Here is a 14,867-nt window from a genome sequence, read left to right as displayed (position 1 = left end):
AAATAAATCAAATAGTGATAAAACTTTTCAGACCATTAAAACAGGGTTATGTGAGTGTGACTGGGCAGCTACTTTAGACTGAGTGGTCAGGGAAAGCTTCTTCTGGAGATGACACTTAAGTTGAGATCCTAATGAAGAGACAGACAATGTGAACAAGGAGAAGGAAATCCAAGCAGAAGAGACAGCTGGTGCAAGAACTCTAAATCAGGACCCAGCTTGAGATGGTTAAAGAACCAGAAGTTCGGGGATCGGGGGCATGATGTGTCCTTGGGTGAAAGATGCAGGATGAGCACTTTATGTGAGGCAAGAGTCAGGTCCCATAGGGTTCTGTTAGGCCTGGTGGGGATTCGAGAATCATCAGCATATCGGTGGTATATTTAAAGCTAGAGGCCTGGATGAGGTTGCCTTTGGAGAGTAGCCAGAAAAGGGAGGGGCTCAGTATAGATTTTGAGCACTTGACAGTAGAGGTTGAGCTAAGAAGGAGGGGAGCAAGTCAGAAGGGACTGCAAAGAAGCAGCCAGTGAGGTTAGAGTTTAGATGTCTGGAAAGCCAATAGAAGAAAAAGAGTTTCAAAAAGGAGGGAGGGGTAAACGCTGTTGAAGAAGTGAGGTAAGAGGATGGGACTTCCCTGGTGGTCCGGTGGCTGAGTCTGTGAGCTCTCAATGCAGGGGGCCCGGGTTCGATCCCTGGTCAGAGAACCAGATCGCACATGCCGCAACTGAAAGATCCCGCATGCTGCAATGAAGATCCCACATGCCGCAACTAAGACCTGGCACAACCAAATATATAAATAAAAATTTTTTTTTTTAAAGAAGTGGGGTAAGAGGAAAACACAGGTGTGGCCACCAAATCCAGTGGCAACAACACAAGTCATTGATGACTTTGACAAGGGCAGGTTCAGTGTTTATTGGAATGGATTGAGAAAGGGCGATCATGACTGTAGAAACAAATATGGATGTAAAGGTCAAGTTTTGTTTTAAGACTGGATTTACTATCTTTAAACTGTATAAAGTATTGATAGATTAGAAGAAAGTAATGGGAATGGGAATAGGAGCCATACCTCCTTCTGCTCCACCTCCACCCCAAGTAAATATGAGACAAGATTCTCAGGGAGAGAAGAGACTGATTGTATGAAGAGAGAAGTAGGAAACTTACTACACTGTGGATATACGGTATGATCACTAGACAGTACCAAAGGCCTGTTTGAGATTCAGGACTTCACCACTCATATTAGGCACCATTCTGATCCACATAACACCTGGAGGTTATTCCTCTGACAGGAAAAGAAACAGGCATGGAGAATTAGTAACCTTGGCCAGCGTTACTAAGTGTTGGAGTAGGGGTTTGAATCCAGGGAAGTTTGGTTCCGAGTCTGGACTCTTCACCACTACATTCCACTACCTCTTTGTGAGTTGTAATTGAAACCATGTGGCATGGATTTGTATTTTCTCCAGTTCTGTTTAGCTTTGGGCATAACAAGGCAGAAAGTTAGGCTCTATGATGTGTTTGCAAGACAGTAAGTATGTGATGATAGTACTGGGTTGGCCAAAAAGTTCGTTTGGGTTCTCCATAAGATATTACAGAAAACCTGAACACACTTTTTGGCCAACCCAGTAGAATCAAACCTGGGTAAGGAGGGAAGTGAAAACCCAGGGTTGCAGATAATGAGCAAGTTGGAGATCAAAGGATAGCAAACCTTGATGAGGTGGAAGAATGGCTGGGTTGGAAGAACTGGAGATGATTTGGAAGAATAGGAGGTAAGTTATTGGTAATGTGGGTTAGAGAGTAGTTCACCTGAGTTGAGGACACTGAGGACCTGAGAGGTCAGGCAAGAATTATGGTCCACTCCTCTCACCAGCAAGAGAAGAGTTAATCTTTGGCCAAAAGAAGGAAAATAAATACTATGGTCTTAAAGTGCCAGAACTGGACAGCAGTGGCAACTCTCTAGGAGAGAAGTGAAAAAGTCAGTACTGCATACCCCATCCTTTCCCTTCTCCATCTGTCTTCCTTCACTCCACTCACAGATCCAGAAATTCCTGGTTTGACTATCCAAATTAACACTACCTGTAATTATTAATAAGACACATCTTTAACTCTCACATTAACTTTATTGTAAAATTTCTTCCTTTCTTACAACTCCATTTTGATACTTTTATCCTTATTAGGCCATTGTTTTTTGCTCTTTTTCTTCTTTTTTTTTCATTTATTATTACATCGATCAGTGACTAAGCCCTGTTCATCCTGAGATGTCCCTCAAAATTCCTCATCCTTTTCCTCAAGTTAGGGGGCTGCTTAGCTTGTTCTCTGTCCACCCTTCCAACTCTCAGAGAGACTTTTCAAAACGTAAGTCTGATTACATGGCTACTTTGTTTAAAAGACTTTGATGGTTCCCAAATTCCTTTTTTTAATGTAGAATTTCCTGCAAAATCTATCTCAAGTTACTTTGCTCTAGCCACACCCAACTGCACTATTTCCTAAACCACAGCCTGGTTAAGAACTTGAAAGCTTCCAAGCACTGTAAATATTTTGGTTCCTCCTACTACCTCAAAGGTTAACCACACTAGACTGTACTTTAACATTTTATTTTATGAAATAACACCAAATGTAGACATAAGCGGAAAATAATTGGCTATTTTCTAGATTTTTCTGAATTTCTCTCTTCTCTTTCTCTCTCTCTCAGTGCTCCAGCTTCACTGGTGCCCTAAGGAAATGCTTGGTCTGGCTATTGGCTATTTTAGCATTGCCCTCAAACAAATAGGTCTCTCCTTTTGTTCAAAAGTTTACCTCTGGCTGGAAAGTCCATCCACCTCTTTACCCATTTAGTCAACTCTACTTGTCCTTCAAGGTTCTACTCAAATGTTACTTACTTTATAAAGCTTTTCCTGACTCAACCAGGAGTAATTAGCAATAGTAATACTTACTCAGCCTTTAGGTGTGAACCTCTCTCTGTAAGAGCATGTGTTCCACTGTGTTACAGAAATTTATCTGTGTGTCTGGCATCTCTGCTCATTTCCTCATGTTATATCATTAAATTATCACAATTACCATATAATGTTAAGTATTAGGATCCCCATTTTACAGATGAGTAAGCTGTGGGCAGGGACCTGTCACCCAGCTCACACAAGTTATTAGTAAGATCTGATATGACAATGAATATAATTAAGTTATGAAAGGCTAAGAGCTGTATAACTGGAAGGCACTATATTATTTTTTGTACTTTAGTCTGTGTGGTAATAAGTGCTTATATTTTCTAACTTCTGGCCAATAGTAGAGGGAATTTATTATTCCCACATAAAGAAATCCTCTTAATGTTTTTTAAATTTATTTATTTATTTATTTGGCTGTGCCGGGTCTTAGTTGCAGCACGTGGGATCTTCGTTGTGGCATGCGGGATCTAGTTCCCTGGTCAAGGGGTCGAACCCGGGACCCCTGAATTGGGATTGCGGAGTCTTAACCACTGGACCACCAAGGAAGTCGCCTCTTAATGTTAATTAAAATAAAACTCTCAAAATGCTGCTATACTCAAGTGCAATGCAAACGGTGAGGATAGTCTACCCCAAACATTTCAGGGAATCCTCTGTCCTCTGAGGAGAAGCTGGGGCTCAGGTCTCTGGAGGCGAAAGGCTAGAGTATCTCCTGGTTGCGCCATTTTCTCCCCTTTCTCTCATGCTTTATTTTTCTCTCATTATTCTTGATGAGGGTTTCTTTTTTTTTAATTATTAAAAATTGTTTTATTGTGGTAAAATATACATCACATAAAATATACCTTTTAAACCATGTTTAAGTGTACAGTTCAGTGACATTAAGTACATTCACATTGTTATGCAGTCATCACCACCATCCATCTCCAGAACTTTTTCATCTTCCCAAATTGAAATTCTTTTTTTTTTATTATTAGTTTCTGCTTTATAACAAAGTGAATCAGTCATACATATACATGTGTTCCCACAACGCTTCCCTCTTGCGTCTCCCTCCCTCCCACCCTCCCTATCCTACCCCTCCAGGCGGTCACAAAGCACCGAGCTGATCTCCCTGTGCTATGTGGCTGCTTCCCACTATCTATCTACCTTGCGTTTGGTACTGTATATATGTCCATGCCTCTCTCTCACTTTGTCTCTCTCGCTTACCCTTCCCCCTTCCCATATCCTCAAGTCCGTTCTCAAGTAGGTCTGTGTCTTTATTCCTGTCTTACCCCTGGGTTCTTCATGACATTTTTTTTCTTAAATTCCATATATATGTGTTAGCAGATGGTATTTGTCTTTCTCTTTCTGAGTTACTTCACTCTGTATGACAGACTCTAGGTCTATCCACCTCATTACAAATAGCTCAGTTTCGTTTCTTTTTATGGCTGAGTAATATTCCATTGTATATATGTGCCACATCTTCTTTATCCATTCATCCGATGATGGACACTTAGGTTGTTTCCATCTCCGGGCTATTGTGAATAGAGCTGCAATGAACATTTTGGTACATGTCTCTTTTTCAATTATGGTTTTCTCAGGGTATATGCCTAGTAGTGGGATTGCTGGGTCATATGGTAGTTCTATTTTTAGTTTTTTAAGGAACCTCCATACTGTTCTCCATAGTGGCTGTACCAATTCACATTCCCACCAGCAGTGCAAGAGTGTTCCCTTTTCTCCACATCCTCTCCAGCATTTATTGTTTCTAGATTTCTTGATGATGGCCATTCTGACTTGTGTGAGATGATATCTCATTGTAGTTTTGATTTGCATTTCTCTAATGATTAATGATGTTGAGCATTCTTTCATGTGTTTGTTGGCAGTCTGTATATCTTCTTTGGAGAAATGCCTATTTAAGTCTTCTGCCCATTTTTGGATTGGGTTGTTTGTTTTTTTGCTATTGAGCTGCATGAGCTGTTTATAAATTTTGGAGATTAATCCTTTGTCAGTTGCTTCATTTGCAAATATTTTCTCCCATTCTGAGGGTTGTCTTTTGGTCTTGTTTGTGGTTTCCTTTGCTGTGCAAAAGCTTTGAAGTTTCATTAGGTCCCATTTGTTTATCTTTGTTTTTATTTCCATTTCTCTAGGAGGTGGGTCCAAAAGGATCTTGCTGTGATTTATGTCATAGAGTGTTCTGCCTATGTTTTCCTCTAAGAGTTTGATAGTTTCTGGCCTTACATTTAGGTCTTTAATCCATTTTGAGCTTATTTTTGTGCATGGTGTTAGGGAATGATCTAATCTCATACTTTTACATGTCCCTGTCCAGTTTTCCCAGCACCACTTATTGAAGAGGCTGTCCTTTCTCCACTGTACATTCCTGCCTCCTTTATCAAAGATAAGTTGGCCATATGTGCGTGGGTTTATCTCTGGGCTTTCTATCCTGTTCTATTTTTTTTTTTTTTTTTTTTTTTTTGTGGTACGCGGGCCTCTCACCGTTGTGGCCTCTCCCGTTGCGGAGCACAGGCTCCGGACGCGCAGGCTCAGCAGCCATGGCTCACGGGCCCAGCCGCTCCGCGGCATATGGGATCCTCCCAGACCGGGGCACGAACCCGTATCCCCTGCATCGGCAGGCGGACTCTCAACCACTGCGCCACCAGGGAGGCCCTATCCTGTTCTATTGATCTATCTTTCTGTTTTTGTACCAGTACCACACTGTCTTGATTACTGTAGCTTTGTAGTATAGTCTGAAGTCAGGGAGCCTGATTCCTCCAGCTCTGTTTTTCGTTCTCAAGGTTGCTTTGGCTATTCGGGGTCTTTTGTTTTTCCAAACAGATTTTGAAATTTTTTGTTCTAGTTCTGTGAAAAATGCCAGTGGTAGTTTGATAGGGATTGCATTGAATCTGTAGATTGCTTTGGGTAGTACAGTCATTTTCACAATATTGATTCTTCCATTCCAGGAACATGGTATATCTCTCCATCTATTTGTATCATCTTTAATTTCTTTCATCAGTGTCTTATAATTTTCTGCATACAGGTCTTTTGTCTCCTTAGGTAGTTTTATTCCTAGATATTTTATTCTTTTTGTTGCAATGGTAAATGGGAGTGTTTTCGTGATTTCACTTTCAGATTTTTCTCGATGAGGGTTTCTAATAGAGCTCAGTGCCATCTTTTCCCAGAAAGAAAAAAATTGTCAGAGATAAATGTATGATGAGTATGCAAAAAACAAAAATAGAAATTTAAAAAATTTATTATGGAAGCAAAGAACACTGCCCATAAAATTTAATCTTTGGCAGTTCAAAAAAAAAAAAAATGGGGCTTCACTGGTGGCGCAGTGGTTGAGAGTCTGCCTGCCGATGCAGGGGACACGGGTTCATGCCCCAGTCCGGGAAGATCCCACATGCCGCGGAGCGGCTGGGCCCGTGAGCCATGGCCGCTGAGCCTGCGCGTCCGGAGCCTGTGCTCCACAACGGGAGAGGCCACAGCAGTGAGAGGCCCGCATACCGCAAAAAACAAAAAAAACAAAAAAAACATGGGTTTCGGACTTCCTTGGTAGTTCAGTGGTGAAGAATCCGCCTGCCGATGCAGGGGACACGGGTTCGAGTCCTGGTCTGGGAAGATCCCACATGCCGCGGTGCAACTAAGCCCGTGCGCCACAACTACTGAGCCTGCACTTTAGAGCCCGTGAGCCACAACTACTGAGCCCATGTGCCACAGCTACCGAAACCCGCTCGCCTAGAGCCCGTGCTCCACAACAAGAGAAGCCACCGCAATGAGAAGCATGCGCACCGCAAGAAAGAGTAGCCCCCACTCGCCGCAACTAGAGAAAGCCCGCGTGCAGCAACGAAGACCCAATGCAGCCAAAAATAAAAATAAATAAATAATTTTTTTAAAAATGCTTTTAAAAAAAGGGGGTTTCTAACAAAATAAATGAGACCAGTTTTCTTCCCCTGCGTCCCTGGGTCTTATGTCTGTTTTATTGCTAGAGAGTCTTTCAACTTAACCTGTCTCCACACCAAGCTCTTCCTTTTCCTTAATTAACATCAGCAGTTTTCATTAGCTATTTTATGATTTATCTGTTGGTGATCCTCATTAGCTTTGCCATGGTCTTAAATTTGTCCTGACATTTACTATCTTACTATATAAGGTTTTATGATTAATTCTGAGTGTATACGAGCTAGGTTTGTGGTCATTAACATTTTTTACATTGTATATATTCACATTTTACAGAACCTCTTATATCTTAACGTTTTTGTTTATAATTTTATATAAATGACTGGCATCCAATTTATTAGCTTCCTCATATAGTCATGCACATAAACAAGGAAAACTAAATAACTATACATCACCCATTCAGTTAATGGTAGACCTTTAAGAAACAGAAAATTTTAAATTAAGATGTCCTGTTTCTGCAAAATAAAAGAACTTAATGAAATATTGTAATTTGGCTTTGTAACCAGACTCTACTATTTTTCATTGTACACTTATTGAACACATATGCAAAATATTGTCCAAGGAGCCGGGAATAAAGTAATGTTTCTGCCTCTAAGTAGCTTGACAGTATATTGAAGAACTGTAATAAGTCCAGTCATTTCACAGATTTAGGTATGTTTATTTCAAAATGTGTTGTTCTCCCTTTGTTCCTCACTCTAACAATGCAGACAAAAAGCCATAAACCCTACAATAAATTTTTACAACGATTTTTTTTAGATTTTGTGTTTAGCCATTTGTATAACTGTTTTGTTATTCATTCCATGGTTATAAGGGCCTAAAATATGACAGGTATTAGGGACCCATAGGCAAACACTAAAGGTTCATTATATTCAGATGGAAAAGGAAATTTAATACATGTAAAAAGTGTAAAAGGTAAATAAATTACTAATTTCAAGTAATGTTTAGTGCTATTCTTTCAATAGTTGTTTTCTAAGTATCTACTCTATGCTAAAATTCTGATCTATGAAGGAAATCATATAGGATGATGGGAGACTGAAGGGCACAGGTTGGGGAGCTGTCTTATAGCAGCTGTTCAGAGAAGGCCTCTCTGAGGAGGTGACATTTGAACTGAGACCTAAATGACAAATAGAAGCAGAAGAGTTTCCTAACTTGGGTCCTGGGAGTCTGTGGATAGAATTCAGAAGGCCTGTAACCTTGGAGGGAAAAATAATTGCATCTCCATTTTCTCTAAACTCAGACTAAAAATTTAGCATTTTCTACCATTTGAATGAGGCCACAAACTTCAGTAGCATTAGCAGCACCTGTTACTTTGTGATCAGTATTTTCATATCACATCAAAGTTCTTGCAGGATCTTGAAATATCATCATTTCTTTGAAATTATGGTATTTCTTAGATCTGCCACTAGATCTGAGTATACATTCTGCTAATAAAGAAGCACATGTGGGCTCCCCTGGTGGCTCAGTGGTTGAGAGTCCATCTGCCGATGCAGGGGACATGGGTTCGTGCCCCAGTCTGGGAAGATCCCACATGCTGCGGAGCGGCTAGGCCTGTGAGCCGTGGCCAATGAGCCTGCGCGTCCGGAGCCTGTGCTCCGCAACGGGAGAGGCCACAACAGTGAGAGGCCCGCGTACCGCAAAAAAAAAAAAAAAAAAGCACATGTATTATTGCATCAATTACATGTTACTGTGTAGCAAATCACCCCAAATTTAAGGGCTTAAAATAATACCCCATGATTCTATGGGTCAGCTATTTGAGCTCTACTCAGCTGGGCAGTTCTTACAAACTAACATGGGGTCACTCATGTGGCAGCCATCATCTGGCAGCTCAACTGAGCCAAAGAGTTCAAGATATTTCACTCCCCTGCCTGGCAGCTGGTGCTGATTATGGGCTGGGCCACGTGCTCCAGCAGGCTAGCCTGGGCTTCTTTACATGGTGGCAGTGTTCCAAGAGAGAAAGAACAAGAGCTACAAGGCCTCTTATTTACTTATTTGGCTGTGCCATGTCTTAGTTGTGGCACATGGGATCTTTTAGTTGCGGCATGCGGGATCTAGTTCCCTGACCAGGGATCAAACCCAGGCCCCCTGCACTGGGAGTGTGGAGTCTTAACCACTGGACAACCAGGGATGTCCCTACAAGGCCTTCCTAAAGGAAGGCCTTTAGCCTTCCAAGCTAAAGCTTCCACTGCATTTTGTGGGTCAAAGCAAGTCAGAGAGGCCAGTTCAGGTTTGACTTCAGACTCCACCGGGTGTGGCCACAGGGAAATGTGATTAATTGGGGGCCACTACCATAATAATCTACCTGATTACCATATCATAATTTTGTAAAATATTATATTAACTTAATTTGAGCATAATCAGTGTCCTTTGTAATCTTGTCTTTTACACTGTAAGGGAGGAAAATTTCCTTCTACCTTCTTGGGTTCTGTGACAGGGATAAAGAATTAAACTGACATAAAACAGATTAATAAGAAAAAAGCATACAAATTTAATTTTTTACAAGTACATGGGAGTCTTCAAAAGGAAAATGAAGACCAGAAGTCATTAGGCCCAAAAGCTTGTATACCTTTTTACACAAAGAAGGATAAATTGTGGGGCTGTGACAAGACAAAGGAGCTTGAGCTAGGGGCAGTATATCGTGGAACAGTGACTAGGAACTAAATGGGGGAAACTAATGGAAGGTCATTTTAGTAGATGTGTTTGTACAGGTCCATTTCAGCATCGATTCCTAGTCTCTGGTGATAAGAACGTTCTCTTCCTGGTATAGGAGGGGCACTTTTCTCAGGGGAAATTTCATGTCCTGCTTTTAGGTAGAAAGGGGGAGGGCAGAGAGCCCTTCCTGCATCTGCTGTTTCTCAAGTGCCTTCAGCTCAAAATAATCAATATACCAAAGTGGCATATGTTGGCATGGGAGGTTCTGAACTCTTTCAGTGCCCTTTAAAATATCATTCTGCGAAGAGCTCCATCAGCTTCACCACGTTGTCAAAGAGGGTCATGGCGCAGATGAGGCTAAGAACCCTTGATCTGGAGACAGGGAGTCGGGGAGGGGGAGTGAAAAAGCCTGAAGGCGGGAATGAGCGGCCAAGTCCAACGTGGTAGGGGGCAGAAGGAAGCGTCTGTGGCTGAAGCCAGGGGACCGAGGCCAGAGTGTCTGGACCAAGTCAGGGTTAGACCACATGGCTTAGTTGGAAGATTTTGAAACTTGCAGAGGGACCCCCCCGGAGTTTGGAAAGTTGGTATTGTATGCATACTAATCTATAACTTTCTTTTATATTTCATAATGCATTGTGGCTCTCTTTGCATTTTAGTGCATAAAGCTCCTCCTCATTCCTTTCTCCTCATTCTTTTAAATAATTTTATAATGCTTCACTAAAGGATGCATAATAATTTATTTCATTGTTCCCCCATTAGCAAACATTTAGACTGTTTCCAATTCTTTGTGTAAATATACATGAATTTATTTTTCTTTTTATTTACCTCTAAGAAAATATGCTTAAGAATGATTTTTAGTTGTAGAATTGCTGGGTCATGTGTATGTGATTTTAACGTTTGACAGATATCATTAAATTCTTATTCAGAAAAAGGTGGTACCGATTTACACTCCATGAGATGTTTTTATTATTACTTTTAACTACCAAGACTTTATCTACACTTCATAAAATCTAGAATAAGAAAGTTTTGTATTTACTGTTTATTCTCTTGTTTCAGAACAATGAGATGGTGGAGCTACAAAGAATACGGATGAAGGATGAAATCCGAGAATATAAATTCCGAGAGGCCCGCCTCCTTCAGGACTATACTGAACTAGAAGAGGAAAACATCACGCTGCAGAAACTGGTGTCCACATTAAAGCAGAACCAGGTGAGGTTGAAGAAGATTTTTGGTTACACTCCAGATGGATCTACTACACCTTCTGACCATTAAGGTTAAATCTTCTCTTTACTTATCCGAAAAGAAACTGTCGAAATTTGCCTCAATCTCCCAACATTAATTATGTGCTGAAATTTCCCAACCCTCCTATTTCAGCTAAATTTAAAAGGCAAACCTAGAAGTAGTATAATTACCAAAAAGCTTTACTGGATAAGAAAAATCTTACTTTATACTTTAGCTCTATGTTAATTTATTTCTGGAGTAAGTTAAATGTATTATAATCAGTTTAGCCGCTGACTTCTCATTAAAGCCTGGGTTTGTAAGCTTGTTTTGTAATACAAGCTTAACGTTTCCCTGCAATCTCTATCAATCTCTCTCTCTGTAAACTGCTTTCAAATCATACAAGGAAGGGGATTACGAAATATAAATCAGTACGAACAACATTATAAGAAAAAAAAGGCCTTGGGCTTCCCTGGTGGCGCAGTGGTTGGGAGTCCGCCTGCCGATGCAGGGGACACGGGTTCGTGCCCCGGTCTGGGAAGATCCCACATGCCGCGGAGCGGCTGGGCCCGTGAGCCATGGCCGCTGAGCCTGTGCTCCGGAGCCTGTGCTCCGCAAGGGGAGAGGCCACAACAGTGAGAGGCCCGCCTACCGCAAAAAAAAAAAAAAAAAAAAAAAAAAAAAAAAAAAAAAAGAAAAAAAAGGCCTGATTTCTTTATTCTGCTGTAAGCTGACTAAAAAGATTGCATGTGTACATTTAAATAATTTTGTGGGTAATGAGACTTAGCTTAATTGCTGAATTTTCCTGATCAGTTTGCATTGTGGTTTGTTATAGTTATTAGTAATAGCATTCTTGAATCTGTACTTTTGGTAGAATTTATTTATGAATAAAATTCATAGGTAGTTAAGCAAAGGTGGACTGGATTTCAAGGTCTTTTCAAAGGTGGTTCCTCAACCACAACCCAATTCTGGTCTCAGCGCTGTTATAACCTCTCAGATCAGGTCATCAAACTGTGCCAGGCACTGTGCTAGGCTACAGAGGTACCAGAATCCAGAGGGTACGATTCTTGCCCTCTGTCAGCTTAGAGGGCAGCCCAGTTGTATGCTTCCACCTCTCTCCCTTCCCAAGTTGGTATCTCCTTCCAGAACTGTTTCAGTCAGCCCTTCATATCTATGGGTTCTGTGTTTGTAGTTTCAACCAACCACAGACTGAAAATATTCTAAGAAAAGAAATTCCAGAAAATTCCAAAAAACAAAACTTGAATTTGCCTCACAATGGCAGGTACATAGCATTTACATTGTATTAGGTATTATAAGTAATCTAGAGATGATTTAAAGATGAGCCAATGTGCGTGGTTATATGCAAATGCTATGACCACTTTAAGGGTTTTGAGCATCCAGATTTTGGTGTCTGCCTGGGGCCCCTGGAACCAATACCCCACAGAGACTGAGGGATGACTGTGTGGTTTTGATAGATATAAAGATGAAAAGGGGAAAGGAAAAATCCAGAAGAAAACTGACACAATTGAAATTTTCTTTTTTTTTTTTTTGTGGTACGCGGGCCTCTCACTGCCGTGGCCTCTCCCGCCGCGGAGCACAGGCTCCGGACGCGCAGGCTCAGCGGCCATGGCTCACGGGCCCAGCCGCTCCGCAGCATGTGGGATCCTCCCGGACCGGGGCACGAACCCGCGTCCCCTGCATCAGCAGGCGGACTCCCAACCACTGCGCCACCAGGGAAGCCCCTGAAATTTTATTTCTGATCATTTCCACTTCTCCCCAGCTTTGGAGTGCTGGGGGGCAAAATGTCTACTAAAGAGTGCAGGGGATGGTTCCAGACCATTAAAAAAGGATTATCTGGATATCCCATGTGTTTTTATCTCATTCCTTCCCCGTTAAGCTCTGAATCACTGTGTGTGCTGAGGGCTGGCAGTACCATGAGACCCCAGGTCTTAATTTGTCTGGGGACAATGAGCTCACAGTGGGGAAAATTAGAAGATTTTTAAAAAATATATGTTTCTTAGAAATAAGAAGGGTATTTTTTTGTTGTTTAGTTATTTTGGTCGTTGATGAATAATGTAGAAGACTTGAAGCAAGTTTATGTGATGTGAAAATATTTAAAGTGGTCATTTCCCCTGATTCCTACAGGTCCTCATTGCTCTCTGCACAGGCAGGGGTGCGGAGAGCATCCATCTACACTGTAGGGTTTCCCATCACTGCATGTGGTAGACTAATTTACTCAGGAGGTTAATTTAGGCCAGTATTAAGTATTCTTGAAAGACTGCCAAGGTATCCTGTGAGTATTCATTAGCCCAGATGCCATTTCTGTGGGAATTTGTACTACTAGTCTGGCTGATTACTGTTTACAGTTTACCCATACCCTCCCACCAGTAACTGAAACATGGAAATCAAATGCTTAACTCAGAAGTTTGAAAAAACAAACAAAAATGTATACATCTTTTAAATTTTATTTTCTAGATGTAATATGGTAATTATCCCAATTAAGTGTCTAATTAATTAATTTGAAATCATTTTCCTTACAAAGGGCCATTCTGGTTTATTTGCTAACAAATGGGTGCACTGTAGTGTCACAAGTCTCTCCCAATTAAGTAAATGCTGGGGTTTGTTTTTTGTTTTTTTCTTACTATTGGCCTTTATTTACAGGATTTAGCATATATCATAAACTTTCTTACTAATGAAGTATTAAATATAATACTTTACGTATAAATACCAGATTTTTTTTCAAAGACATGATGATGGCTGGCTTTCAGTCTAAAAATTGGTCTGAATGTTGCTTTGTACTGAAGCTTCCTATACAAATTATACTCTTCCAGCCTGGTTTGAGGTTTCTCTAAATACGAAAGCTACTAGAATTGTAAAATGTTTAGTTCAAAGAACTAGAAGATGCTCTTCTTCTGAAGTCCCATTTTCCTGTTAAATGTTGATTATTTTCTAAATAATTGTTTAAATAGCACTTCTTACTCCATATGTAGCTTCTATATATTAGTTTGTTTCCATCTCTCTTCACTACAATATAAACACTTAAAACAGGGGCTGACCCATTGTAGGCATTAAATATTAATAAATACTTGTTGAAATAACAAATAAACTTTTTATCTTACATCCACAATTCAACTTACAGAGGAAACTAAAATTTAAGATTATAATTAACCATACCAATTTTTATTTGTGATCCTACGCCAAAGAGTTGACTCTGAAAACTTTAGCCACATTCCTCTGTGTGCTGATTTGGTTCTGTGTCTAAAATAAAATTAGACCCAACCTTATAAATGTTTTATACCTTTATACTTTTCAAACCAAAATATCTGAAAGAAGTGCAGTAAGCAGCAGTAGCCATAAAAAAGTGTCAAGTCAACTGTCAGTTCCCCAACAGACCATCAGAAAAATCTGTTGATGAAACAAAGCTGTTTGTTAGACCTCTTGCAGTAAGATAACAGCTCAACAGAGCCTTAGTAGTATCTCAAAACAGGATGTCAACAGGAAGGATATTCATAGGATTTGAGGATCTGGACTGGTAGGTCTCACATGGTGGGAAAGTGGTTGGGTTAGACAGAGTTTATGACATAGCTTTGAGTTGGGAGGTACAGTAAAGTGAGGGTCTTGATGCAAGTCTTGAGGAAGCTGTTTTAGTTGAGTCTTATCTTCCAGGAGCAAGTTTTTCCCTCAAGCAGCTAAGTTTTTTATGCCTAGTCCCAGTATCAGTTAACATACAGGCAGGACCCAGTACTACTTAACATAGGACAGGAAATCATGCTCAAGTTTTAGAGATGTGATGGCAGGAGAGAGAAATAATACATTTCATGTCCCTAATATCTCATATATTGAGCTAAAGCATTCAATATTTGTTACCTAAGCATTGAAAACCCTAGTTTTCAATTAATAATACAATCATTTTTATTATGAAGAATATTTCCTCTAGGGATATATTTCTATTATTATTGATATATTTCTATCAAGTAATAATATCAAAAGAGATATTAAAGATATTATTTCCTGGGATCAATTCCATTTGATTTCATTTAACCAGTATTTCAGGGGTTGCTTTCTATGAGGCCATGTACTTTTTAAGAACAAAAAACGTGGTCACTGGCTCAAAGAGCTCATGGTCCCAGTAGGGAAGGCAGGTAATAA

At 40.4% G+C, this 14,867-nt stretch overlaps 1 protein-coding gene across 10 annotated transcripts in view; it reads left to right on the top strand.

Moving 5' to 3' along the window:
• BICD1 (BICD cargo adaptor 1) overlaps positions 1-14,867 on the top strand; it is a gene marked incomplete at both ends in the record, with an annotated part of 207,485 nt that overhangs the window by 136,590 nt on the left and 56,028 nt on the right. For all 10 annotated transcript variants that reach the window (XM_079715428.1, XM_079715426.1, XM_079715427.1 and 7 more), the window contains one exon: positions 10,557-10,709. In XM_079715428.1, the coding sequence (XP_079571554.1) occupies positions 10,557-10,709 (153 nt within the window). The remainder of the gene's footprint in view (positions 1-10,556; positions 10,710-14,867) is intronic.

This window comes from Hyperoodon ampullatus (assembly GCF_949752795.1).
Source record: "Hyperoodon ampullatus genome assembly, chromosome: 11".
NCBI classification, from domain to species: Eukaryota; Metazoa; Chordata; class Mammalia; order Artiodactyla; family Ziphiidae; genus Hyperoodon; species Hyperoodon ampullatus.
The sequence above is the reverse complement of the archived record's forward strand: the minus strand, read 5'-3'. Positions and strand labels throughout refer to the sequence as shown.